General features: G+C 51.9%; 8 protein-coding genes across 8 annotated transcripts; 5 read left to right on the top strand and 3 right to left on the bottom strand.

The window, feature by feature from the left end:
* The first annotated feature begins 48 nt into the window (after nucleotides 1-48).
* On the top strand, nucleotides 49-1,903 carry CONPUDRAFT_85587 (nuclease). The gene is made up of 6 exons (XM_007776664.1): nucleotides 49-362; nucleotides 434-531; nucleotides 601-653; nucleotides 730-852; nucleotides 926-1,095; nucleotides 1,180-1,903. Exons 1-6 carry the CDS (start codon nucleotides 100-102, stop codon nucleotides 1,418-1,420), a joined length of 948 nt encoding a protein of 315 aa, XP_007774854.1. The 5' UTR covers nucleotides 49-99; the 3' UTR covers nucleotides 1,421-1,903.
* Nucleotides 1,904-2,758: 855 nt separating this feature from the next.
* Nucleotides 2,759-4,900, top strand: CONPUDRAFT_93606 (uncharacterized protein; the record flags this gene model as incomplete). The annotated part of the gene is made up of 2 exons (XM_007776663.1): nucleotides 2,759-3,668; nucleotides 3,735-4,900. The coding sequence occupies 2 exons, from the start codon at nucleotides 2,759-2,761 to the stop codon at nucleotides 4,898-4,900; spliced, it is 2,076 nt and encodes a 691-aa protein (XP_007774853.1).
* Nucleotides 4,901-6,188: 1,288 nt separating this feature from the next.
* CONPUDRAFT_77615 (uncharacterized protein) lies at nucleotides 6,189-7,602 on the bottom strand (the record flags this gene model as incomplete). Its single annotated transcript, XM_007776662.1, has 8 exons — nucleotides 6,189-6,478; nucleotides 6,514-6,660; nucleotides 6,715-6,787; nucleotides 6,834-6,896; nucleotides 7,129-7,250; nucleotides 7,314-7,328; nucleotides 7,396-7,431; nucleotides 7,560-7,602. The coding sequence occupies 8 exons, from the start codon at nucleotides 7,600-7,602 to the stop codon at nucleotides 6,189-6,191; spliced, it is 789 nt and encodes a 262-aa protein (XP_007774852.1).
* Nucleotides 7,603-10,514: 2,912 nt separating this feature from the next.
* On the top strand, nucleotides 10,515-15,192 carry CONPUDRAFT_66872 (uncharacterized protein; the record flags this gene model as incomplete). Its single annotated transcript, XM_007776619.1, has 3 exons — nucleotides 10,515-10,648; nucleotides 10,711-10,783; nucleotides 15,037-15,192. Coding segments are annotated over 3 exons (363 nt in total), but the record flags the coding sequence as incomplete, so codon positions are not given.
* A 41-nt stretch (nucleotides 15,193-15,233) lies between these two features.
* On the bottom strand, nucleotides 15,234-16,135 carry CONPUDRAFT_169733 (uncharacterized protein; the record flags this gene model as incomplete). The annotated part of the gene is made up of 2 exons (XM_007776661.1): nucleotides 15,234-15,626; nucleotides 16,109-16,135. 2 exons carry the CDS (start codon nucleotides 16,133-16,135, stop codon nucleotides 15,396-15,398), a joined length of 258 nt encoding a protein of 85 aa, XP_007774851.1. The 3' UTR covers nucleotides 15,234-15,395.
* A 2,276-nt stretch (nucleotides 16,136-18,411) lies between these two features.
* Nucleotides 18,412-19,519, top strand: CONPUDRAFT_85585 (actin-related protein ARPC5). Its single transcript, XM_007776660.1, has 4 exons — nucleotides 18,412-18,624; nucleotides 18,687-18,759; nucleotides 18,921-19,103; nucleotides 19,242-19,519. The coding sequence occupies exons 1-4, from the start codon at nucleotides 18,479-18,481 to the stop codon at nucleotides 19,302-19,304; spliced, it is 465 nt and encodes a 154-aa protein (XP_007774850.1). The 5' UTR covers nucleotides 18,412-18,478; the 3' UTR covers nucleotides 19,305-19,519.
* Nucleotides 19,520-22,102: 2,583 nt separating this feature from the next.
* CONPUDRAFT_140241 (uncharacterized protein) lies at nucleotides 22,103-23,648 on the bottom strand (the record flags this gene model as incomplete). The annotated part of the gene is made up of 8 exons (XM_007776659.1): nucleotides 23,374-23,648; nucleotides 23,208-23,313; nucleotides 23,088-23,145; nucleotides 22,915-23,024; nucleotides 22,719-22,858; nucleotides 22,534-22,659; nucleotides 22,336-22,477; nucleotides 22,103-22,154 (listed from the first exon to the last, which is right to left on the bottom strand). Exons 1-8 carry the CDS (start codon nucleotides 23,552-23,554, stop codon nucleotides 22,103-22,105), a joined length of 915 nt encoding a protein of 304 aa, XP_007774849.1. The 5' UTR covers nucleotides 23,555-23,648.
* Nucleotides 23,649-24,276: 628 nt separating this feature from the next.
* Nucleotides 24,277-25,550, top strand: CONPUDRAFT_85582 (uncharacterized protein). The gene is made up of 3 exons (XM_007776658.1): nucleotides 24,277-25,375; nucleotides 25,429-25,470; nucleotides 25,519-25,550. Exon 1 carries the CDS (start codon nucleotides 24,783-24,785, stop codon nucleotides 24,999-25,001), a length of 219 nt encoding a protein of 72 aa, XP_007774848.1. The 5' UTR covers nucleotides 24,277-24,782; the 3' UTR covers nucleotides 25,002-25,375; nucleotides 25,429-25,470; nucleotides 25,519-25,550.
* Nucleotides 25,551-26,916: the final 1,366 nt, after the last annotated feature.

The following is a 26,916-nucleotide window of genomic DNA, read 5'->3' as shown; positions in this document are numbered from 1 at the left end:
CAGAGCCTCACTGCAGGCTGCACTCATGTCCGAACCACCACCTGCCGACGGATTGTTTGTGACCACGAGGAGGCGGCCTTAGCCTGACCTCTAGACGCAATGCCCGCCATCCCATGGTTTCGCTCTAGCAACTCGTCGGATCCGCGCTCGAAACCTCCCGTTGTCGCGAATGTGCTAGGTCGCACGTACAAGTTTGACACATCCCAGCAAGTCTTTGCGCTCTCATGCTTCGCGCTCGGCGCTGGGTCTGCGATTGGTAGCGCGTTTGTGTATCGCCGCTTCTTCAGGAGGTTGAGGAGCTCAGGGTGGGTAACGCCGGATGTGCTGGAACGAAAGCGGTGGGTGCGGGGTGTAGTGACCAGGTGAGTGCTGCTGCTACTCGTGTGCGCCTCGCGGATGGCGCCGAATAGTGCTGATACACCTTATGTAATAGTGTAGGTGATGCGGACAACTTCAGGTTGTATCATACACCAGCCTTCGGGTGGCGGTGGCGCCCGATCAAGTTTCGGTGGGTACCTTCCAAAGCTAAAGGTACAAGCCTTTGTCTGTGTTCGACTGCTTCCTTCTGGCGCGCTCAACTAGTTATTCTGTTATGAACAGACCTCACGGGTGAGACTATCCACATTCGGATTGCTGGCATGGATGCCCCAGAAGTAAGTTGTTCCTTCTCCCGGCCCTAATCTCTTGCTGGCAGTGTTATCGTAGCTGACAGCACTGGGCTTTCATCAGGCCTCGCATTTTGGCCGTGAAGCGCAGCCATACTCCGCAGAGAGCCTGGCATGGCTCAAGAGCAAGATCGAAGGCAAGACACTTTACTGCCAGTTGGTACGGCGAGACCAGTATTCCCGGATTGTGCGTGCTCTTTTCAGTTGCCTCGACCGTTTACCTGCTAACAGGTTCAATACAATGAACCTGACTAGCGCAGGTAGCTGTGGTAACCTACCCGCCGCGACTTCTCCCTGGCACGTTCTTCCGCGGGAAAAACTTGGCGCTCGAGATGCTCTCTGCAGGATGGGCGGAGGTATACAGTCTGACGGGGGCCGAGTATGGACCTGAGGGCAAGGAAGAGCACGAAAGATGCGAAGAAGAAGCTCGGTAAGCCTGGTCGTTACGTTATACCATTGTCGCTTTCATCACCCTCTTACGACTCTGGCGCTGACCTCGATCCATTTCATTCAGGAAAAAGAAGGTTGGGATGTGGGAATCGGAGTCGGGCCCAAGAGAGTCTGTGGCTGAGTACAAGAAGCGCTACCGCGACGCGACCGCTGAGAAACCGCCATCCCAGTCATCACTCTCTTCGTCCGAGGAGCCGCCTCCAGTCAGGCGACAGAGACGACAGCCCATAACAACAAAAGAAAAAGATAATGGCGGCGCTCGCAAAAGCTGGCTGGGGCGTTTCTTTGGCCGTGGCAGCAAGTGAGCGTTTGGGGCATGTTCATCTGTGGGGATGTCGTACTCTCGAGTTAAACTTCAGTCTCAGGGGTGCCGGAAGTGCTGCACTTCTGAGCTCGGCTGCTCGAGTATATCCAGCTTGTTCTCGAACACTAGTCATCCTGCATCATTTGAAGCCTTGCTTGAGTCAAGTCGTTGAATGTCATCGCGATGACTCCCAGCGATGGACCGTGAGAAACACTCTGACTCATCGGGAGTCGTGAACTGTCATCGACTCGGTTTCTCCTCAGATTTTCACCGCCATCCGCTCACGCAGGCACCATTGCCCATTTGTCTGCGACACAACTCTCACTTGTAACGATCCAACTGTTATATGCTTCATAGACCCGATCAAGCACACAGAAAGGACAGTCAGAAACACAAGAACACTCTTAAAGACCCTTATCACCCAGATCAACATGGAGACGACGCGCCCCGCTTCTCCCTCTTTCTTGCCCTACCCACAGAATCCCTCACGCATATCACCTCTTTCTTGCCTCCTCCAGACCTCTTCAACCTATCGAAGACCAATGGTCGTCTTTACGAACACATAAAGGATGACAACACCTGGCGGCGTGCCTTTATCTGCCAGTTCCTCGGCGTAGGCCCAGAACGGGACCTCGATGACGCTACCGTACTCCTCCTTCGTCGAACGGAGAGGACGTGGCGCAAAGAGTTTATCGCTCGGCACAGTATTCTTCGGTGAGTTGTCTCCTATCCTCACCTCCCCCTCCATCGCTCCTTTGAACGAACCGAGGATATATGCTAACCGACCTCGGCTTTCTCCAGCCGCTGGGAGCTCTCGCGCAATGGCACGGTGACACACTCCCCGCTCGACGAAGCCGACATCAACACTATGCACCTCATGAATGCCAACGGCCTCCTCAGTGCCTCGCTCAAGTACGGTGTCGTCGCTCGCTCGCTCCCGCTCAACGGGAAGAAGCTCAAGGGCTATCTCGATGCCGCTGGCACCGGGCCCGGCATCGGCAACCCCAATGCCGAGTTCAGCCCCGACGTCTCGGCGCTCCGTCTCGCGTCGGACGGCGGCACCGCAAGGGTGTACTGGGGGTTCCGCAACGGCGCTGTGGGGACGACGCTGGCGAACCGTGCGATGGACTCGGGAAGGACGAGCCATCATTTCAGGCGGAGCCATGGGGCTGACCAACATGATGGAGCGGTGGTTGATGTGGTTGGCGATGTACAGGGCGGTGTTTTTGCGTCGGCGGGCGCAGATGGGAAGGTCAAGTTGTGGGAGAGCAAGCATGTGCGCTGCGTCTGGACGAGCGAGCAGCAGACCAGGCAGCTTGTCCCCGTTCCAGTGGTCAAGATGACCGCTAATCTGTCATCGGGGGTGCTCGTAGCGGCGCTGAAGAACGGTGATATCGTTCTCTGGACCGGACTAGATGGCTTCTTGAACGACTCTACAGAGGCGACAGTGGCAAGCATCCCCATCGCATCGCCGCGGATTCGGCTTCGTAGGACCGATAGCATCCTCGATAATCCCGACTTGCACTCCATTTCCATCACGCATCTTGATGCCGAATACGCCACGCTTCTAGTTGCTTATGCCGATCAGCCATATCTTTATCGCCTCCATGTGAACCTGGTCACAAAGGCAGTGACCACGTATCTCTTTGGCGAAGATTCAGAAGGATACGTCTCCGCCGTCGAAGCCGTCCTCACTCCCACTGCGTCCCTTTCAGCCTCGCCGGAAACCAAAGAACGTGCTCTCGTTCTTGTTGGGGACCAGCTCGGATTCATCAGTATCTTCGACTGGAGCTCCTTCACCGAATCCTCCAGCACTACCGCACAAAGCACTATCAGCCCCATCAACACCTCCCCTCCTAGGGCTTCTTCCGCCAGCGCACCGTCCCTCATCCTCCCTACGCACAAATTTCAAGCCTTCGACAACGGATCTGTCACCGCGATCGCGTGGTCACCCACAGTGGTAGTCGTAGGCTCCTCGCGTGGGAGTACAACAGTGTACGACGCCATAACACTCGTGCCGCTTCGGTACTTTGTCTCGCCTGCGTCGCGTCCGCGCGCGGGCGGTGCCTGGGCGGGTGTAAGCCAGATTCTGCTCGAGCGCGAGTCGGTGTGCATTGGTGTTGGGGGGAGGGTGATGTCGTGGGTCGTTGGGCCTGTGCCTGGGAAGGATAGCAGGCACTGGAAAGGGTCATCGAGGAAGCACGCTGGTAAGGGGTCGTCGAGGGCGATTGCGACGAGTAAGGGGTTTTGTGAGTTTCTTATTGTTTTTCCTGTAATGGATGAAGTAGGGCTGACGTGTAAATGGGGCGGTGTAGCGCAATACGAGATGCTTAAGGACATCAAAGAGTCGCGCAAGGAGCTCGAGAGCGAGCGCGCATATGCGCAGCGTGTTTATGGCCGCGAGCGCGAGCAGCGCACCGGGCTTGACGTTCTCGGGCTGAGCGAGCAGGAGGCGGTCGCGTATGTGCTCATGCTCTCGCGCGACGAGGAAGAGCGGAAGCGGCGACAGCAAATGCAAGCGTCCAGCGTCGACGAGGGCGTGTTCCTAGGTGACTTTGATGATGTCCCACAGGCGGGCCCGTCGTTGTCTTCTGCATGGCAGCGTGCCGGTGGTTCAGACTCAGGTAGACATAGAGAGAGGCACAAGGAGAGGCCTGGACCACGCGTAGAGGCTCCGAGGACCAACGAGAAGGTTCAAGTGTCCCCGCCGTATGTTGCCGAGCCACGCGAGGCAGGCGCTAGCGCGATTTCGGCTGCCCTCAGTGTTTCTGCTTCCGCGGCCAACAACTCCAACTCCAACTCGGGCTCGGGCTCTGATGCGTCGACACCCCCTGCAACCGGATCGGATCAGGACCACTTCCCACCCGTCAGCTCGAGCGCGTCGGCCTCGGAGAGCGGACGCTCGTTCTCACGTTCTCCCGCTAGCGGACCAGGATTCGGATACGGAGCCGCGCTTTCCATGTCGCCCGCGGCGTCGCGCTCCGTATCGCATTCGAGTGCGGTGTCGGGTGTATCGAGCAGCGTCGAGTCATCGCGCTCTGCGTCTGCGTGGACCACGCCGCTGCGTTCGTCGTCTATTCCTGTGACGCCGCCAGCTCAGAATCGGAATCAAAACCAGCGGTTGGCCGCGATGGAATATAGTGGTCCCAGCAACAGCGGACGTAGGCAAGCTGCTCCGCGCAGTGTGAGCGGCTCGTCGTTTGCGGGGTCGGCTTCGCCGTCGTCGTTCTCGTCTGTGGCTGCGCGTGGGGGTATGTCGTTGCTTTCGGCGGAGATGGCGAGGCTTGGGCGTGGTGAGGGTGCGGAGAATGCGGGTGTTGAAGCGGGCGGTGCTGGAGGAAGCGTTGCAGAAAGTGGTGGAGGAAGTGCTGGAGGTGGAGGGGTGGAAGAGGAGATGGATGATGATTTGAGGTTTGCGATTGAGCTGAGTTTGGCGGAGGCGAGGAGTCGGGAGGAGGCTGGACATACGTCGGGTAGATGAAGGGTTAGTGAACTCACGCTTTGCACTCGTGGATGTGACAGTACCATGACTCCATAGCTAGGTTCGTATGTCAAGATTACAACTTCAAATAATATAGACGCCTTCTGCCATTCACAGCCCCCGACTGAAACGGTGTTCGATGTTGTTCCGTGAAAGGAAGTAGCTCGGGGGAGGGACAGGAGGTGCCGTGTTGGTGTCGTGTTCCTTGAATTCAAACCCCTTGTTCTGCCATGATCGTTGGATGCTAAAGCTCTCAAACAACCACGGCCCCGAAATGTTACTACCGTAGATTATATCGGAGATCTTGGGACAGGGCGACTAGTTATTGGCAGGTGGAGATCCGTGATCATTCGATCAACGTCCAAGTCATTTGGACAGGAAAGTAACAACCCAAAGGACCAGCCAATTTCAAACCTATCTATCCATTGGTGCTTACGACATCTAACAGTCACACGAACGGACCCATGGAGTAGGTAGTAAACCAGCTTGGGGTATACAGACGGGTAACCGAGCCGGAAAACGATGCAGCAGGACGAATATGAATAATCCGAAGCGAGAAAGAGAAATGTGAGTAAAGACGTGCACTGATCTATGCTTACGCCCTGATTTTTTGATCATCTTTGCGCAGCATCAAGATTCTCCAGTACGTTGGGGGCGCGGGCCAGGGCTTTATATGCATAGCCTACGACCTGTGAGCTGCCTGAGAGAATCATTCAAGAGCAGGGCAAGTGGGATGTATGACTGTGAGGCTCAGTGAAATGGAGAGTTACAATAGAACACGAGGATGAGAGGCCGCTACGAAATATTCACATACACCTATCAGTGCTCGTACACCATAACTAGGAAGGTGATCTCATATTTTTATGTCAGGCTGGCACCTTCAAGCAGTACATATCTGTCTCTTTAGAGCTACATTACTGGTTGCGTCCCCTATTTGTTTGTCAGATTCTAGCAGGTACTTTTTGTCGAACCAGGCATGTCTATCCCTCCTCAACAGAACGATCTCCAAAGCGCAATGTTGTAAGACTCAGTACGCGTAGATTATAGTTGTCGATATTCTCTTCGTACTGTCTTCGAAGGTCGAGCACGATCCACGGACCTATCATCGTCAGTAAAACGAAGTCTGCTATTGAGTTTATAATAAGAAATGCAGCAGACTTTCAATCTAATTAGAAAATAAGAGTAACTGGGGCGGACGTCTCACAGATTGAAGGGCTGGGGTTTGGCTCATAGCGGTAATCAGGATGCCAAAAAATGCGCTGGTAGGAGGATGTCAGCAGCTGTATATTCATCGAAGAGGCGGCGATTCTCCCACACGGTAAAATAGAACAGGCTTTGTCGAACTATTATTGATGTCAGAGAACCAGTGTAACTTCTTATGGATGTCCACAATGGTCGCTCGAGGTGCGCGATAGCGTGATGTAGGCAGAACGCAATCAACATCAGCTCGTATATCAGCAGCGTGGAGCAGCATAGCGAGTAGACCCATTGAGGGTCGGAAGATGCCTTGCTGCAAGACTTCATACCAGATATCGCGATTTTTGCTTTGTAGAGCATGTGGGATATTTCGTAAGTGCTCTAGATCAGGCGGAGAGAAGATTTCTCGGAGTCACCTGGTGGTATGATACTTCCCCCATGCGCAAGTAATGAAACAATGACGGCCAACGTAACAACTTGGCTAGCCAAGAAACCTATCACGAGTGCTGCGAGTACACGCTTTGATTTTCCAAGAAGGATGTGTACTCGGAGCGCCATCATTCCTGCCCGAGCCTTTGCGTCACTCAAGGATAATCCGTTGACGAGTATAGACTTACCCTCTAGCAGAAGCACGATGATAAGCTCGGTTGCCGTACAAATGTCGGTTATAATATCGCCTACGTCGAATTGCTATCATAAATAATCTGACAGTTAGTGCAGCTAGACTTGAACTTACACCTGTGTTACACCGAAGAGCGAAGCAATGGTCAGGCCATGAAGGCACAAGCTGCGAAAATACCTACGTCTACCGAAATAATTTCAATGTGAGTAGATTTAAAAGTGTCGGGGGCACGATGTAGTCACGCTTACTCGGGTGGATGGCGCCATATTCACAATGACAACTATTTAAAGGTCAGTACTGCATGCCTCAAGTCAGATGATAGGTATGCAACTTAACCTTGTAGCCTGCAAAGAACATGATGGATGAATCCGGCAGAACGTATATATATCAAGCTGAGAGCCCCACTCACGCCACCCATAGCATGCCACCATAGCGCAGCTATGTGTATCGTTTTTAGCTCATCCTTGCGTGCGTGTAAAATGATATACATACCACTCCATAAACCAATGACATTACCGTGTGCCTTTTCATCTAAGGATAACCATAGGTCATCATAGGTCCATTGCTGTTATTGGCGTAGTTAGGTGAACTCACCCAAATCAGCTCTATCTAGAGAGCAGCATGAGACTATCACGGTCGTGACTGTCCAAAAGGCAAGAATCTGACAGCCACGTACCTCTAGGTTCAGGGTTAAGACTGTGGTCGAAAACGCCTTTAGTTAATTGAATATGTACCAAAAGGTTGAGTCACTGACGATAATCGTATGACATCCATGATATGGTAGCTGCTGCTCGCTGGTCACCACTCTGACCGGAGAGTATCAAAGATTGGTCTACTCACCGAAGGCATATCTAGACAGAGGCTCGAGAGCGAGTGAAGACATGGTTATTGGGAGCAATGAGATGTGGCCAGTTTTCGTACCAAGCGAGTTTCTCTGCATATATAGTTCGAACGACGAATCGTGGCAGCGAAGCTCAATATTAGAAGCATGATCAGCGATGTTTCTGAAACACGGTTCCAACGCCGTGTTCTGGTTCCCGCCACCGGCACTGGATAGTCTCCGGTGGCTTGTCATACTGTTTTTTTTGTTTCAGCACGGGAGATACTTTCACGATTTATGCCGGACCGTCATTCAAGTGGGCTCGAGGAATGCACCGCGGCACCCACATAGTCGCCAATTCCCTGTGTATGTATATTGCCCCTGGACTAAAAGCTGCGTTAGACATCAGTGATGATTCACCTCCATTTTCTCAATCACCCATCATGGAATGTTCCGATACATCTTCATATCTGGTTGCACTGCCTAAGGCTGAGCACTGTCGACTCGAGTTTGACCTTAGGACTTAGGCACCGGACCGACGTAGCCAGAATGTTCATACATCGTAGGGTACCTTTATGTCTTCACGCCTGAGAAGGGCAAATCGTTCAGCGTCACATTTTCACCGGAAAGGTATGCCTGGCAAGACACATGACTAGCCCTTGGCCGTATCATGACGTTCATGAAGCGTGAAACTGAAGACCATCCATGGCGATACCTTGACGATACCTCGTTCCTGGTTGATGAAGCCACTAGGTTCCTAGCTTGAGACACTTAACGCGATGCGTATCATGGATTTTGAGATGGTCTACCATTGAGAGAGCTAGCTGTCCAGAACCCGTTGGCAAGAGTGAAGGCTGTGACAAAAGCGGAAGAGCAGCTGAAAGACGCGTCGTGCGCCTGCCCTGTCGCTATTAATCGTATCTACAAGCAGATGGTCGGCTTTTGTATGTTGTTGTTTGGTCGACAGCCTCCTGTGTGTTTCCCTGTTTCCCACGTGGGTCGGATTGAATGCAATTGTGGACAATTGAATGCCTCGGTGGACGCCAGCACATAGGGTCGCCCAAAAGAGTGGTCCCGTGGACATGAAGTCGTCGACATCGAATGCATCGCTGGCGCAAATACGCCTTTTATTGAATTAAATTATTCCGCACCCAATGGGAATTCGCGGTTGAGATCCCTCCGACATTGCAGTGTCAAGATTCAGCTCCCTCGACCTGTGAGTATGGAATGTATTCAGTCGGAGGATGTTAAAACCTGGTGAGTGTCTGCCGCAAAATAGCAGCCTCACCCTCCGGCCACCAGCCAACATGTCTACCGCACTCGTCGTCGGAATGTTCAGCTTGATCAACCGCGTCCGCCGCTCAGAGCAGACGGGGATCTCACTGTTTTTACGACACTGCGTTCCGTTCCGAGATTACGTCGTCAACCCCCGCTCAGCTTCGTGTGTATAGCCCTGTAGGAGGACAGGTTGCTCGAGATGACACGCTCGCGTTCGTCGTCGCTAAGGCGTATTTCGATCGCGATGGCCCGATCCTCTTGGACGCCCAGCCTCAGCAGTTCTTCCCCTTTCCAGGAGATCCGTCGCAGGAGTCGTACTATGACAACGTCCCCGAGTTCGATATGCCGTTGTTGTTTGCGGTCGGGCGCGTCAGTCCGGCAACAGCGTCGGATGGACCTGCACCACCCATACGGCGCTTTGATCTCGCTGTCTCTGAATACGTGCGGAACACGGTCCAGCACAGTACAGCGAAGTAAGTGCTCTCGCCCGTCGAAACGCTCCTGCTGAACTCTTTGTAGAATCATGCTTAATGCTCATTTAATTGATGGGCCCTCCTTTCTGGTGACCCTAACTGACTGCTGCGCTATATGAACTGGTCCCCGTGTGTGTGTCACTTTTTCACCATCCTTCCACATCATGCCTCGTCTGCGCGAGATTCCCTTTCCTGCCTGTGACACTTACGACGTTCTGACGAGTCGAATCCTCCCCCCCTGCGATGTATTGAGGATCTTGAAGATGTCCGAGGCCAGATGCTATCTACATTACATGCGCGTGAAGTCACTTCCCCTCACTCTGTCCTCAGAGCGTGACAGGTGCGATCGTAAGGAAAAGGCTGGATACCACCATTCCTTTCACCCTGCAACCTACTCATGGTATCGACTTGGTCGTTGAAGAGGCATGGTCTCCAACAGTTCCTCTCCTTACTACTGACCGGTAGCACAGGTCTCTCATTGGTGCCTTTTGTTGTTAGGTATCCTTTCGGCTGGCCTATCCGGCTGTACATTGAGCTGTACGTGTCCGACTGCGTCCGTTGACACGAGTGCGAGCGCCGCGCTCAAGATCTGATCAGTATATGTGTTTCGCCACATGTATCCGTTCCGTTGTCTTATTTCTTCTCCAGGAGGGACAGCCTGACGCCCGCGCGCTCTCCCGTCTCGGCCGAACAGCCTGTCACTGCGGTCTTCCTCTGTCGTGTCTTTGGTACGAGCTCTAGCTGAGATGGTCTTGAACATGCTAAAGAGTGCTCAGAGTGAGAGTGAAGAAGGGTTTTACCCCGTCGACGGCCCCTTATAGCTTTTTCTCAAGCACGAATGCGGGTGTGACCTTTCCTCTTACTATGCTCCTGCATTCGATGCCGTCGACCTAGCAGTTAACATTGGATGCCTTAGACCACTTCATTCGGCTTGAACGTGGCCGGTCCTTCAAAGACATCAGCTTAAGGCCTTTCGACATGAGTTTCGCTTAACTGGCTTACATAAATTCTGCTTACTTCGTGCCGTATCTTCTCGTCGTAAACATTATTTTTAGATGTTCTACCTTCTATACGCTTTGAATGCCCCTATTCCTAAAACATCTATTGCCGGAGCGCTCCGCGCGTGCTTCCGAACACAATGGCTGTCGCGCCTCGCGATCGTCCAGTGTCTGCCGCACACCTTACTCCACCCCAATCTCCACAACCCACACCATGTCCTTTTGAAAGATTGACACCGACGCGTATGACGGAGACGTTATTCAAGAGACTGAGCTCGTTGGACCCGAATTTCGCGATCCCGCCCAAGTCATCGTAGACGCCAAGCAGAAACACGGGGATGTACGCAGCGCACTGGCTAGGTGAGACTCTCGCTCTAGAAATGATGGGCTAAAGCACTAAGGGTTTGTACCTGTGGTACTAGGAACGACGTAACGGGGGTTTTGAGCATTGCGTTGGACCGGGCGCCGTATGGGCCGAATGTTGATGAGGCTAAGGTACGCTTCTTGCTTCCCTCGTTCAACGTATGGCCCCTGCCTGCTCCTTTCCGTCGCCCTGCTGTCCGTCCCCTCCTCGTACCCCCGTTCAATCATCCCTCTATGTCATATTCCACGCCGTGCGACGCTCGCACGCTAACACGACCATCCCAACATCTAGAACCTGACCCTTCAAACGGTCGTCTCAATCCTCAACAGCACACGGTTAGCCGACATCCCTGCCGTGCTCAAGGATCTCTCTGCCGAGAGCCAGGACACAGGGATGAATGTCGTCGGCTTCTACGTGGCAGCGTGCCGGTGGTTCAGACTCGGATAGAGATAGGGAAAGGCAGAAGGAGAGGCACAGGCCACGTGTGGAAGCCCCGAGGACCAACAAGAAGATCCAGGTGTCTCCGCCATATGTCGCCGAGCCACGCGAGCCAGGCTCCAGCGCGAGTTTGGCCAAGTTTGGCTGCCCTCAGCGCGCGTCTGCCTCGGAGAGCGGGAGCTCGTTCTCGCATTCTCCCGCCAGCGGAACAGGGTTCGAACACGGAACCATGCTTTCCATGTCGCCCGCGGTGTCGCTCTCCGTCTCGCATTCGAGTGCAGTGTCGGGTGTATCGAGCAGCGTCAAGTCTTCGCGCTCTGCGTCTGTGCGGACCACGCCACTGCGCTCTCTGTCCACTCCTGTGACGCCGCCAGCTCAGAATCGGAATCAAAATCAGCGGTTGGCTGGGGTGGAATATAGTGGTCCCAGCAACAGCGGGCGTAGGCAAGCTGCTCCGCGGAGCGTGAGCGAGCCATCGTCGTTTGCGGGGCCGTCGTTCTCGTCTGTGGCTGCGCGTGGGGGAATGTCGTTGCTTTCGGCAGAGATGGCGAGGCTTGGGCGTGGTGAGGGTGCGGAGAATGCGAGTGTTGACAATGGCGGTGCTGGAGGAAGCGTTGGAGGTGGCGGAGGTGGAGGTGAAGAAGCGGAGGTGGATGATGATTTGAGGTTTGCACTCGAGTTGAGTTTGGCGGAGGCGATGAGTCGGGAGGAGGCTGGACATACATCGGGATGATGAGGGGTTAGTGAGATCACGCTTGCACCCGTGGATGTGACAGTGCAGGGATGATTGCACCTTGATGTAATATACATGTTTCTTGTCAAGTCTATACATCCTCAGCAGAACTGCCTCCAAAGCGCAATGTTGTAAGGCGCAGTACGCGTAGGTTATAGTTGTCGATCTTCTCTTCGTATTGTCTTCGAAGGTCGAGCACGATCCACGGTCCTATCATGGTAAGTAAAACGAATTCTGCCATCGAATCGATAATTAAGAATGCATTAGACTATCAATACAGTTAGAAAGTATTATTGATTGCGGTGGACGTCTCACCGATTGAAGGGTAAGATTTTGGCTCATAGCGGTCAACATTATGCCAAAAAACGCACTGGTGGGATTTTAGCAGTTGCATGTTAATGGAAAGAACGGCGAATCACCCACACGCCAAAGTAAAACAAGCTTTGCTGAACCATTATTGACGCTAGAGAGCCGGCATAGCGTCTAATAGATGTCCACCATGGTCGCTCGAGGTGCGCGATGGCGTGATGTAGACAGAACAAAAACAACATCAGTTCATATATCAGCAGCGCACCGGCGCACAACGGATAGACCCATTGAGGGTCGGAGGACGCTTTGTTGCAGAATCTTATACCAGATATTGCAATTTTTGCTGTTCAAAATACGTCGTGAGTGATCGAGATCAAGCGAAAGTAAACATACTGCTCTAAGTTACCTGGTGGTATGACACTTCCCCCACGCACAAACATTGAGGTTATGACGGTGAACGTGACAGCTTGGCTAGCCAAAAACCCTATCACAAGGGCTGCGAGTACACGCCTTGACTTTCCAAGAAGGATGTGTACTCGGAGCGCCATCATTGCTGTTCGGGCCTTTGCGTTACTTATCAATGGCTCGTTAAAGAGTAGATGCTCACCCTCTAGCAGCAGTACGATGACAAGCTGGATAATCGCACAAATGTCGGTTACAATTTCACCTATTCAGATTCCTACCATCAACGGCGTGATAACCAACGCAACTCAACTCGAGCTTACACCTGTATTATAAGGTTCAAGAACAAGCCGTGAAGGCAGAAACTGCTAAAATACTCACGTCTATTGAAAATAATTCAATGTAAGCAACTCCAAAATTATGTGGGATACGAAGTAGTCACGCTCACGTGAATTGATGGAGCCATTTCAACGATAATAACTAGTGGACGAGAGATAAGCACTATACACCTCAAGTCAGATGATAAGCATGTAACCCGACCTTGTAGTCTGCAAAGAAAACAATGGATGAATCCGACGGAACGTATTTATATCAAGCTAGGAGCCTGACTCACGCCACCCATAGCATGCCACCGTAGCGCAACTTAAGGGCTCCATTTAGTTCAGTCTCGCATGTAAGGTGCATATATACTTACCAATACATAAAGCAATGATATCACAGTACGTCTTTTCATCTGAGTACAGCCATAGTTAAAGTATTGTTCTTGGAACGATTTGGTGAACTAACCCAGATTAGCTCTATCTGGAGAGCAGCATGAGATCAACGACACATGGTATCACGTCCGCAACTATCCAAAAGGCAAGAATACGAAAGCCACGTACCTCGAGATTCAGGGTTAAGACTGTTGATATCAATTTCTTTAGTTTATTGAATGTATTGAATATGCCCCTGAAGGTTGAGTCACTGACGATAATCGTATAACACCCATGATATGGTAGCTGCTGCTCGCTGGTCAGTACTCTGGCCGGATATCACCAGAAAGTGAGGCTACTCACCGAAGGCGTATCTAGATGCGAGCGAAGACATGGCTATCGAGAGTAATAAAATACGACCAGCTTTTGGACCAAGTGAGCTTCTCCGCATTTATAGTTCGAACGACAAATCGTGGCAGCGAAGCTCAATTTTAGAAACATGAACTTAAGGCGATGTTTCTGAAACACGATTCCAACGCCGTCACGGTGATCTGGTTCCCGCGCTTGGAACTATCGTCTCCGGTGGCAGTTGCCATACTGTGTTGTCGTTTCAGCACGATAGGTACTTGAACGATTATATGCCGGACTGTCATTCACATCTCAAGTGGGTTTGAGGAAGAATGCACCACGTTACCCACATGCAGTATCCGTCAATTCCCTGTTCACAGAGATTACCCCTAGACTATAGGCTGTGTTAGACCTCGGTGATGTTTCATCCTCATTTTCGCAATCACCTATCATGGAGTGTTCCGATAATTATTCACATCTGAGAGTGTTGAACAAGGCTGAGCGCTTGACCGCTGAGCACTAGTACTGCCGGCTCGAGTTGCACCCTAGGACTTAAGATTAGACACCGGGCCGATGCAGCCGGAATGTTCATGCACCGTAGGGCACATTTGCGTCTTCAGGCCCAGGTCTGAGAAGGACGAATAGTTCAGCGTCACAGGTTCACTGGAAAGGTATACCTGGCAGATATACACTAACCCTCGGCCGTATCATGCATGATGTTCGTGCAGCGTCAAACTGAAGACCCTCCATGGCGATACCTCGTTCCTGGTTGATGGAGCCACTAGGTTCCTAGGTTGAAACACTTGTCGTGATGCGTATGATGGGCTTTAAGACGGCCTAGCATTAAGAGAGCTAGCTGTCCAGAACCAGAGGGTGACCGTGAAAAGGCGGAAGAGTGGCAGCTGAAAGACCTGGAGTGCCCAGGCCGCTATTGCTTCCGAACGCACTTTAGCTGTCGCGCTTCGCGATCATCCAGTGTCTACCGCACACCTTACCCCACCCCAATCTTGCCCCAATCTCCACAACCAACACTATGTCCTTTCGAGAGATTGACATCGGCGCGTATGACGAGGACGTGATTCAAGAGACTGAGCTCGTTGAGCCCGATCCTCGCGGCCCCACCCAGGTCATCTCAGACGGGCTAGGTGAGACTCGCGCTCTATGCATGATGATTTGAGGCACTAAGTATTTGCACGTTGGCACTTGGAACGACGTAACGAGGGTTTTGAGCATTGCGTTGGACCAGGCGTCGTATGGGTTGAATGTTGATGAGGCCAAGGTATGCTTGTTGCTTCCCTCATTCAACACACGGCTCCTGCCTGCTCCTTCCCTTCACCCCGCTGTCCGTTCACTAGCACTCCCCATACCCCCGTTTAACTCATACCCCCGTTCAATCATCCCTCCCTGTCACATTCCACGCCCTGCAACGCTCGCGCGCTAACACGACCATCCCAACATCTAGAACCTGACTCTTCAAACGGTCGCCTCAATCCTCAACAGTACACGGTTAGCCGACATCCCTGCCGTGCTCAAGGGTCTCTCTGCCGAGAGCCAGGACACAGGGATGAACGTCGTCGGCTTCTACGTGGCAGCGTGCCGGCGGTTCAGACTCAGATAGAGATTGGGAAAGGCAAAAGGAGACACAGGCCTCGTGTGGAGGCTCCGAGGAGTAGGGAGGTCCACCCCGCCTGTTGCCGAGTCCGAGGCAGGCTCCAGCGCGAGCTTGGCTGCCCTCGGCGGCTTTGCTTCCGCGTCCAACAATTCCAACTTGTACTCTGAGTCGGGCTCAGATGCATCGACACCCCCAGCAACCGGATCGGACTAGGACCAATTCCCGCCCGTCAGCTCGAGCGGGTCGGCCTTGGAGAGCGGACGCGCGTTCTCGCGTTCTCCTGCCAGCAGACCAGGATTCGGATATAGAGGCGCGCTTTCTATGTCGCCCGCGGCGTCGCGCTCCGTCTCGCATTCGAACGCGGTGCCGGGTGTGTCGAGCAGCGTCTCGCCCTCGCGTTCTGCGTCTGCATGGACCACGCCGCTGCGCTCGTCGGTTGTCTATTCTCTTGACGCCGTCAGCTCAGAATCAGAATCAAAATCAGCGGTTGGCTGCGAGGGATTATGGTGGTCCCAGCGTGCGTAGGCAGGCTGCTCCGCGCAGCGTAAGCGGGCCATTGTCATTTGCGACGTCGACTTCGCCGTCGTCGTTCTCGCTTTGCACTGGTGGATGTGACAGTGCTGGCCCTCTATAGCTAGATTCGCATTGAGATTGCACCTTGAAGTAATGTACATGTTTCTTGTCAAGTCATGCAAGTTCTATACATCCTCAGCAGAATTGTCTCCGAAGCGTAGTGTTGTACCATGGGGCACGCTGATATTATAGTTTCCGAAACCTTCTTCGCATTGTCCTCGAAGGCCGAGAACGATCCATGGCCCTATCATACCAAATAAAACAAATTCTGCTGTTGAGTTAATAACCAAGAATGTGGTAGACTTTCAATCCGATTAGAAAGTATTATTGATTGCTGCGGACGACTCACCGATTGAAGGGTAAGATTTTGGCTCATGACAATCATTATTAAGCCAAAAACCACGCTGGTGGGATTTTAGCGGCTGTATATTTATTGAAGGAACGGCAAATCACCCACGCGCTAAAGTACAACAGGCTTTGCCGAACCATTATTGACGCTAGAGACCCAGCATAGCGTCTGATAGATGTCCGCAGCGGACGTTCAATGTGCGTAACAGCGTGGTATAGACAGAGCAAAAACAACATGAGTTCGTATATCAGCAGCGCGGCGCCGCACAGCGGATAGACCCATTGAGGCTCGGGGACTGCTTTGTTGCAGTACCTCACACCAGATATTGCGATTTTTGCTTTTGAAAATGCATGGAATATGTCGTGAGTGCTACAGAATAAGCGGAAATAAACATGCCGCTCCAATTTACCTGGTGGCACGATACTTCCCCCGCGAGCAAACGTCGAGATTAGGACAGCGAACGTAACAGTTTGGCTCGTCAGAAAACCTATCACAAGGACTGCGAGTATACGCCTCGACTTTCCAAGAAGGATGTGAACTCGGAGCGCCATCATTCCTGCACGGGCCTTTGCGTCACTTAACAACGAGTCGCTGTAGAGTAGATGCTCACCCTCTAGCAGGAGCACGATGACAAGCGAGGTCATCGAAATAATGCCGGTTACAATATCACCTACGTCAGATTCCTACCATAAACAACAATGTTGATAGCCGGTGTGGCTCAACCCGAACTCACACCTGTGTTATAAGAGATAGTGATATTCAATTACAAGCTGTGAAGGCAGAAGCTGCTAAAATACTCACATCTATAGAGAATAGTTCAGCGTGAGTAACTCTCAAATTATCTAGGACACGAAGCGGTTACGCTTACTTGGATTGATAGAGATATCTTAACGAGAACAACTGATGAACGAAAGATAAGCGCTGTAGACTTCGTGTCAGATGATAAGCATGAAACTTTACCTTGTAGTCTGCAAAGAACACAATGGATGAATTCGACGGAACAAATTTGTATCAAGCTAGGAGCCTAACTCACGCCGCCCATAGCATGCCACCGTAGCGCAACTAAGGGCTCCATTTAGTTCAGTCTCGCGTTTTAGGTGCATATATGCTTACTAGCACATAAAGCATTGATATTGGAGTTCGTTTTTTCATCTGAGAATAGTCATACTTCAGCTGCTGTCCTCGGCATATATCGGTGAGCCAACCCAAATCAATTCTATCTGGAGAATAGCATGAGATCATCACGTCCACAGCTGACTAACAGGCAAGAGTAATGTACCTCGAGACCCAGAGTTAAGACTGTTGATAACAATTTCTTTAGTCTGCTGAATCTAACAAATATGTCACTGGAGGCTTAGTCACTGACTATAATCGTATGACATCCATGTCATGGCTGCTGCTGCTCGCTGGTCACTGCTCTGGCCGGAGGTTATCAAAGAGTGATCTACTCACCGAAGGCGTATCTAGGTGCGAGCGAAGACATGGAGATCGAGCAGCAGAATGCGACCAGCTTTCGGACCAAGTGGGCCTCTCTGTATTTATAGTCCGGACGACAAATCGTGGCAGCGAAGCTCAATCTTAGAAACATGAATGGCGATGTTTCTGAAATACGGTTCCAATACCGTGAACTATCGCTTCCGGTGGTTTGCTGTACTTGCCGGACTGTCATTTACATCTCAAGTGAGTATGAGGGAGAATGCACCACGATACTAACATAGCCGCCAATTCCCTGTTAACGAAGATTACCCCTAGACTCAAAGCTGCGTTAGACCTCAGTGATGTTGCACCTTCATTTTCCGTAATCACCCATCATGGCGCATTTCGGTGTATCTTCGCATCTGGGAGTGTCGATCAAAGCTGGGCACTGCCGACTCGAGTTGTAATCTAGGAAAGTTAGACACCGAACCGACGCGGCCAGAATATCCGTATATTGTAGGGCATTTGGGCGGCTTCATGTCTGATAGATACAAGATATCAGCTTCATGGATTCACTAGGACGATATACCTGGCAGACCATCGTGAGTCCTAGTCAGCCTTTGACACTGCCGGTACTAGTGAAGACCTTTCACGTCAATAATAGTATCTCGTTCCTGGTTGATGAAGCCACTAGGCTCCTAGCTTGAAACATTCAACGTTGAGGCGTATCGTGAGCTACGATATAGCCCACCTTTGAGGGTGGTGGCCCTCCATAGCCCAATAATGACAAAAGCTGAGGAACAGCTGAAAGACGTCCGACCGAGTCGTGCATGACTGCGCCTGCTTTGCCGCTATTGCTTCCGAACACCCTTCGCCTGTCGCGCCTCGCGGTCATCAGGCTCCGTGTCCACCGCACATCTTACCAGACCCATTCCAATCTCCACAACCTGCACCATGTCCTTTCGAAAGATTGACATCGACGCGTATGACGAGGACGTTATTCAAGAGACTGAGCTCGTTGAGCCCGATCCTCGCGATCCCACCCAGGTCCTCGCAGACGCCAAACAGAAGCAGGCAGATGTGCGCAGCGCACTGGCTAGGTGAGGCTCTCGCTCCAGAAAGGATGGAGTGAGACACTAAGGGTTTGTACCTGTGGTGCTAGGAACGACGTAACGGGGGCTTTGAGCATTGCGTTGGACCAGGCGCCATACGGGCCGAATGTTGATGAGGCTAAGGTACGTTTGTTGCTTCCCTCGTTCCATGTATGGTCCCTACCTATTCCTCTCCTTCACTCTGGTGTTTTATCTCCTCCTCATAATCACGTTTAATCATCCATCCTTGTCACGATCTACGCCCTGCGGCGCTCGGACGCTAACACGACCATCCCAACGTCTAGAACCTGACCCTTCAAACGGTCGTCTCAATCCTCAACAGCACACGATCAGCTGACATCCCTGCCGTGCTCAAGGATCTCTCTGTTGAGAACCAGGACACGTTGATGAAGTATCTTTACAAGGGGATGGCTATGCCAGGATGGGGAGATGTCTCGGGAAGCGTGTTGCTGATATGGCACGAGAAGGTGTGTTACGAAGCCTATCCTCATACTGCCCCCATCTGCTACCGCAGCCAGTCACCATGGCATAAGAACTCCTCATCCAATCCCTGCCATGATATGTCTTCTGTCTCAGTTGATCATACGCTGACGTATCGTGTGCAGTTAACAGAAGTCGCGGGCACTGGTTGCATCGTGCGGGTGATGACAGACCGGAGAACTGTGTAAACTGTACTATCTTCTTCATCTTTGTATCATTCATGTCACTCTACGACATAGATTCGGATTTCCTTTCAGTAGCGGCCGTACGCGAAGCCCCGAGCATCCCAGCTTCTGCCAGATGATCGGTTACTTCCTGTCGCGAACGCCTCCTGGGAATAGCAGGGGATCTCCCTCCCTCACACCACTAGAGTTTATCTCACAAAACCAAAGCATATTGTAACTTCCCAGACGTGCATTCGGTGCCGATTCATCTGTGGATAATGGTTGTGGGCTAAGACCTTCAGCTGTACCCCGGCTAAAGGTGTACGGAGATGCAACGAACAGGTTTTGGTCCGATCTGCCCTTCTTCAAGGGATTCTACCGGCTAGCGAGAACATTGGTAATCGCTACGGTCCAGCTAGGGACGACATGGCAAACACAACACATGTCGGCGGCCGCGGCCGAGAGTAAGCTATGGTAAAGGTGCGCCGTTTCTCATGCAAACCGCATTCACGTTACCATTTCATGTGCGGTGAAGTAATGCAAGTCCGATTACAATCAATGCAAACTAATCACGCTTTACTTTCCAGTGCCGTGTTTTTTGAGTCTGGCTTTCCAGGAACGTTCTGATCAGCGGTCTGTGAACCAGTATCAGCCTGCTGGCTATCAAAACACGAGTGCAGTGAGTAAACTGGGGGAAACAATGAAGGCTACTGGATCACCGTCGTTTGCGTCGCTCGTAAACTATCTCGGGCAATTTGGCTCGCATGAGTCGGCGTATATAGTAGAGGCCCGAGAGTGCGACAGTGATGAAGACTACGATGATTATATCGTTCACCACTACCTTGGTATGCGAACTGGGCGCTAGACGGCATTGTCATGTAAGAATGTACCAAGGATCGAAAGGAAGGAATGACATACCGCTGCAGTTGCCTTGCATCGTATAGCCTACAAATATGGGCGGAAACTGCCTCGGCAGGGAAAGCACCATGGCCAGAAAGCACTGGTACCCTGGCGTCGTATTTGACGCTAGAACAGCCATAGTAACTACAGGGCGTGAGTCGCAAAACAACCGAGAAGAACAAATGTCGAACAATGAGGCGGTATCGCACTGAAGCGCGCAATGATGATGGTTTTGAATCCGCCTTCCTTTGTAACTGCACCCAAGGCAGCAAATCGAATGTTCTTCTCGGCATACTTCTCTGCGCGCTCTTTGAAGAGCCATCTGACGGCACTGAAGAGTACTTACATTACTCGACCAGGAACATAAGCAATGCAGGCTGAAAACGCTCACACAAACAAGACGGTCTCCCCTATGAGATTACCCACGCATGCAACAAAGAAACCTGCGCCGGGCCCCCAAGCAAGACCACAGAACATAGCCACAACCTCTTGTCCTATAAGCTACGACAAGTCAGCATAGTCGCTCCACATCCCTGGACGGAGCAAGACTCACCGGAGGGAACGAAAAGATTATTAAGGCGCAAAACAGAATGGCCCATGCGCCGTGGTGACTAGATTGTTACTGCTTGAACGTGCTGGTGTATAGATACATTTTGTGAAAGGCTCACTTTTCAATCCATTTGCCCGCGGGGTCAAAGGCACATCCAATTTGCTGATGGTACATTGATGTGATAACAACGATGACGACAACGATGAGAAGACCAACTAATACGGCTTTCATGGCGAAATTTAACGACGTTTCGTGTCAGAGTGATAAAGATATACTCACCAACGTCTCTCAGGGTTGGGCGCCCGAATCGATCTCGCATACTTCGATTAGGTGCGAGAATACGTCGTTCATTTAGAGTCGGACTCGGTGTGCGGACGGCGCTACGGGCACCTGCCACGTCTTGCACCGACACCGTAGTTAGCTCGATGGATGGTTCAAGCCCAGTGCGCATATCCTGGGATTCCTTAATGGATGTAGAGAAGAAGCGATGTCGACAGTGAATTTGAGTGTACACAAGAAATAATTGAAGGCACATCTTATAGGGCGCAAGACGCGGAGAACAGAGGCCAGCGGGGAAAATCCATGTTGTTCTCCGCTCTAGAGAAGCATCCAACATGTTATTATTAGGTTAAGCAGTGTCCCCGAGTAGCTAGCTATCCCCGCGTTTTGCGCCACATTTGGTGTTCCATAAACCATTCTTGTGCCGTAGAGGCATCGTTGGCTGAAAGATAGCTGGACACAGTACAGCAGCGTGGGCGCATAACGATAAGCATTCTGATTTCTTCAACGTCAACGAGTTCAGCGATAGCAAAGGCTTGAACGTGCCTGAGACTAACGGTGTCGCCATTAGGAGCTGGAGATGTTGCTCGACTTTACATTAAGAGGCAGATAACGGGCTCACCGGCGCCCTCTTCCCGCCGACAAATCAGAATTACGTGGTAAGAAAGCGACGAGAAGCGACATCTTTCATCGGTTATTTATGGTGCTTCCAACATACGCCGGAGCTATCAATGTCAGTTAAGGTAATGGTCAGTGAACGGTGATTAACTTGCCGTTGCATATTAATTCTGAATTAGCGAGAAATAACGAGAACGCTGGAGGGGGACAGAATGGATGGATGCGTGCACTGTAATAAGCTTGAAGGAGTGATATCATTGGGTAGTACCGTAGCTTCGAGAGTTAGATCCGAGATGTGATAGTCCAATACATGTTTCGTGAACCCCGACGAGCGGCGAAAACATACGCCATAAATCGGAGCGAGTCGCTGATTTCCGAAGGTAAAAGCCCCTGAGGCGCCTGTTCACTCTCTTCAACAAACTGGTACCGCCAAACGGACTACAGTCCTACAAAAGCGCCTCGATGTTCATATGCGTTACAGCTCAGTGGTAATATCCATGATTACGTAGTCCCACGTATATATGCACCTGCAAAATTATACACCATCATCCAGAACTAATTTGAAAAGTTTACAGCATCTTGGTAGTACATCCAGCTCCCGAGTTCTGGGCTTGTAGTTCAGATTCTCAAACTTTAGCTTCAAGTTCCACCCTACGAAATTATTCTGTAGTCAGGAACGTTCACATGAAATGGGGTGGTGTAACGCACCGTCGCTTGCGTCGTTCATACACGACTTCCGGAAGTTTTGAATTCATTAGTCGACGCGTATAGATAAGGCTGAGAAGCATGGCGATGGCCAAGGCGACGCCGAGAACAGCGTTTACTGCTGAATCAACGTTCGAGTTAGGATCTAGGCCACATGATAAGAGCTCAAGCACAAATATTGAGTGAAGAGAGAGTACGTACTCTTACAGTAATCTTGCGTTGATGCTCCCAAATAAACTGGCGGAAACTGTTTGGGCAGAGAGAGCAAGAAGGCTAGAAGGTACTGCAGTATAGGGGTGCTACATGACGCCATGGCGGCAGTCATGTCTGCAAAGCGCGACAAACTCAGCAATGAACAACGGAATGCTTAGGACCAGTCGACGCACAATTTGGTGGTATTGGACTCAAACGTGCGATCACGATAGCTCCGAAACCAGCTTCCCTGATCAGGGCACATAAAGCCGCGAAGTCAAGACTCTTTGCTTCGTACCGAGCTGCACTCCTCTTTAACAGCCATCGGACAGTACTAGAATGGTGACTTGCTGTGAGCTCCAAATAGTTTGCATTGCCCACTGCACTCACGCGTATACAATCGTCTCGCCCACAAATTCACCCACGCATACGATCAGGAAACCCGTACCGGATTTGAAGGCCATCCCACATAAAATACCAACGACTTCCTGGCCAAGGAACTTGCGGGATCAAACGAGGTCATAAAGATGGTGCTAACGCCGAAGAAAGTCGTTCCGACTCACAGGAGGACAGGAGAGGACAATCGCGGCACAAAACAAAATAGCCCATCCTCCTCGTAGACTTCATAGCCGCCGACAGGTTAGTTACTGTATTTCTGGTCATGCTTATATACAGAGACTCACTCGTGGAACCATTTCCCCAAATGCTGGACCGCACACGAGATCGGACTGCGGTATACTGAAATAAGGGCGATTATCGGCGCGGCAATTATGATGCCTGCTAGCAAGCCTGTAGCCATGCTTTCTGACATGAATGGTCAAATCGAACATCTTTTGAATCATGACTGACCGAATTCCGTCCGCGATGGGTGCTTCAGCCGATCTTGGAGACTACGAGAAGGTGTGATGGCCTGTCGCTCGCTGGGCGTAGGGCTTGGAGTTCGGGCCGCTGCCCGGGCGTCTATCTCCTCTGTTCTAGAGCTCGCCATTTCCGTCGCCTCCATTGATATTGAACGGCGACCAATGGACATGTCTTGAGAGGGCTTTAGATGCTGCTCGAGAGGGTTCGACCTGTGGATTTCGAAAAAGAGCTGGCCACACAACGGGACGCGGGGGATCAGCGAGGTCGAGGGAGGAGAGAAGAAAGCAACGTCGTTCTATATCTCGAGGGACTTTGAGTCTTTCATGATTCGCAGAAGCTGAGGCTATTGTTAGCGTGAGCCTGGAATAAGGCTGCCAAGCTTTACTGTGCCACGGCCGTTTCTGACCGTTGTTACGAGAAGATGATCTATATATGTGAGCAATCTCTCAGATGCTCGACAGGGAACAAGCATGCCAGAATGTCTGCAAGCATGGATATGAGGAACAGACAAGGAACGAGTCAGGCTTGAGCATTCGCAATTGGGGTTCGAAGTCAAGCTGACTTGCGATCAAGTTGCGTTGAGTTTCATGGTGCCGTTAAGTAAGTATACTCGTGAGGACTAAAGAAAATCACAAGGGAGTGAGGACGGTGTGTTCGCCGTCGGCGTTTGAGGCACAAATCGGAGCCTGGAAGCTGCTGTTGCCTTAGCTGGAACAGCCCCTGAGAACCACACGTGCTCAGCGCTCAGCGTTCGCTAACATTTCTCGGGGCGTTCTCACTGCGCACATTGCCTCACGATATCATCACACAAGGTTTTCGAAGCAGTTCATCTATATTTGCAACTAGATGAACGGCGAATGGGCCCACCCGACGGTGTCAGGGAAGGAGTAGGGGTTAGAACCTTTAGCCGCATTCGAGGTGCGTCGCAGATGACTGCGTCCGCCCTGCCCTTCGTAGAGGGATCTTGCCGGCCAAGGAATACGGTGCCCAGTTGCCTGAGACACCGCCAAAACTTCCCCCGAGAGCAGAAGCGCGTAAGACGCCCCCGCTCCCGCCGCTACTCCCTGGGCTACTACTAACTACGATGCGGTAAAGGGGGAAAGGATGCTGCGAGCAGACGCTGGTTGCCACAAGCCCAGCCAAACGAGTGGGGACTTTCGAATGGAAGGCAAGGCAACAGAACGATGAAAAGAAAAGAAAACGTTGTTGATGCGTCGCATGTCACGAGGGTGGGCTGACTCGACGATCAGACCACCTCAACGCGACGAAAGCGAAGTGATAGCGAATGAAGTATATGTCAGAAAACCCAAGAGAACGGAAACGCACCACGCCCAGTGGCTGTTAGTGACCACCCAGCCACCCACACAGCCACTGATCCATGAACCTTGACAGTCGAAATGTTGAAGCTTGAGGTCGTCGCGTCGAAGTCTTCTGAGCCCCCGTGTACGCTGGGACCGTGGAGCCCAGTCCGTCACTGCGGACCCGTGGGTCGGCTCGGGAACTGCGGCCACTTCCTCAAGTACGCACAACTAAGTCATCGGGCAGTCGGAGGGCGCCCGTACGATTTGACGGAACGCGCCTCTCAGTCGCCTGGACCGTTGGGGCTCGGGCCATAGCACGAGTGGCAAGAGCCGCGGATCCGGAACGCACCAGCGGGCTACTGCCGTGGGGGACATCCGTACGCTCTGCGGGGTTGGTGTGCCTGTCGACCTGTGCCACTGCCTATGGTTGCGGGCATGGAATCGGATGGGAGTGGGACCTCGTCACGAACGTCGGGGAGTCTCAGTGGCCAAGCCCGGGGTCACCGAAGGCGTGCGGCGTGAGTACAGGTTGACGTCGATCGGATTTGGGTCGGGGCACGCTCTGCAGCTCGGCGCCCTTAGGTCCAGCAACAGCTGCAGACAGGCGGGCTGAGGCGGCACTATCGACCGGTCGCGCTGCCCTCCGGTGGACTTGTGCAGGTGACGACCCTTGGGGAAGGGCTAGTGTCCTGGAGACGGCGGTCAGTATATAGGTGAAGGGGCCAGCAACGAAGGCACTCACTAGCTTCCTTCCGTTCAACGGACATCGTTGTTGTCGAGATATCTGTCGGCACGTCAGCGACATGACCCCACTCGATGAGTGGCACCCTACCTTGTGGCAACATCAGGACTAGCCATGGGCTGCTAGATGGTGAAGACGATAATGAGAAGGCCGAGCGAGAGTAAGGGAGGGGGAGGCCTACCGAGGAGATGATGAGGGAAGAGAGGAGAGCTTGCTGAGGGACGAGACCAGGAAATGTTACCCTTTTATACGCAACTGGCGGCTGGCGGAGTCGAAAATGGCCAAAGTCCTCACCTCAGCTTATGCCAAATTGAGATATAGTCTGGGACAGTCCAAGCACGCCTCTTCGCCAAGGTACGCGCGAGCCGAGCGTCGAACAATAGGCGCTATTATAATTTCACCTTTTCGGGAAACCCCATAGCATGTTGGACAGTTATCGAAGGCAATCGGTTGAGAGAGTGGACCCACAAAGTATTATAAATGGGTGATCATGCGCTGATAGTGCATTTCAAGTTGACAGCGAAGACGCAAAACGCTGGGGTTCCTGTCAAAAAATGTCATGAGACCTGTCCTTCCACCTACGCGTGTTGATAAAATAAAAAAACAGTGGGGAACGCGGGAGACGAAATGCATGGAGCGCGTCGGGCACCAAGGAGCGTAGGGGTGGCCACTTGCCATTTATCTTCTGATCATCCTGACGTTCTTATCCGATGATTCGCTTCGTGAGCCGTCCGCAAGACCAACCATCTGCATGGCAGCACAAAGGAACGCGTGCGGCACCAAAGTTCGATCCGTAGTCCTATTTGACACTGTTCTACCCGTTTCCAGATTCTGCAACTCTCGTCAGGTTAGTGACCAGCATGATATCGTTTCCGGTGAGAAATTTCGTTGATGTAGTCAAGGAACGGCGAACATTTGAACATTGAGCGCAAAGACAAGACGCGGTGGCCCCGGCAACAAGTACGCGCGTCGCGCGTCGCGAATGAGGCCGAAGGGATAGTTATTTGCGTTTATTTGCCTCTTCTCTTTCCCTTTCGGTCTTGTTCCCCTGTCTATGCGAAGCGACGTGCCATGTTTTCTTCTCTCTCTCTTTTATCCCGGTTTGTAGTGCTATGAATGCGAGAGGGATCAATTAAAGGGTACAGGGGCCCCGAAAATATTCATGATCATAAAATATACAAGTGAAAAAGTAATGCACACCATTGTAAGTAGTCGACCAAGATCCATTAAAACCTAAGTGTCTTTGATAGAGCGAGCATGGGCATTCTTGAAACTCTGACGGATAACCTAGCTTTGGTACTACCTGTGATCCTTCTGGTCGCGCTATAAACCGTGGTGCATACTGTCGCAAAGTTATGGTGGTCAAGAGGAAGTCGGATAATAGGCCCGTAGCACCCAGCTTTCGGTCTGCAACATCCCCACGGGCACGATGTCGGCTTGTCCGAGAACGTTATCGAGCCTTCCTGATTTAGCAGGTGCAAAATCTTG

The sequence above is a fragment of the Coniophora puteana genome, assembly GCF_000271625.1.
Source record: "Coniophora puteana RWD-64-598 SS2 unplaced genomic scaffold CONPUscaffold_18, whole genome shotgun sequence".
Lineage (NCBI taxonomy): Eukaryota > Fungi > Basidiomycota > Agaricomycetes > Boletales > Coniophoraceae > Coniophora > Coniophora puteana.
The sequence above is the reverse complement of the archived record's forward strand: the minus strand, read 5'-3'. Positions and strand labels throughout refer to the sequence as shown.

Coding starts and splice junctions, on each gene's coding strand:
- CONPUDRAFT_85587 (XM_007776664.1), top strand. CDS start 100: ATGCCCGCCATCCCATGGTTTCGCTCTAGCAACTCGTCGGATCCGCGC. Junction 532..600: donor GGTACCTTCCAAAGCTAAAG/GTACAAGCCTTT, acceptor TGTTATGAACAG/ACCTCACGGGTGAGACTATC. Junction 1,096..1,179: donor AGATGCGAAGAAGAAGCTCG/GTAAGCCTGGTC, acceptor CATTTCATTCAG/GAAAAAGAAGGTTGGGATGT.
- CONPUDRAFT_85585 (XM_007776660.1), top strand. CDS start 18,479: ATGTCCTTTCGAAAGATTGACATCGACGCGTATGACGAGGACGTTATT. Junction 18,625..18,686: donor GTGCGCAGCGCACTGGCTAG/GTGAGGCTCTCG, acceptor CTGTGGTGCTAG/GAACGACGTAACGGGGGCTT. Junction 18,760..18,920: donor CGAATGTTGATGAGGCTAAG/GTACGTTTGTTG, acceptor CCCAACGTCTAG/AACCTGACCCTTCAAACGGT.
- CONPUDRAFT_85582 (XM_007776658.1), top strand. CDS start 24,783: ATGTTGAAGCTTGAGGTCGTCGCGTCGAAGTCTTCTGAGCCCCCGTGT.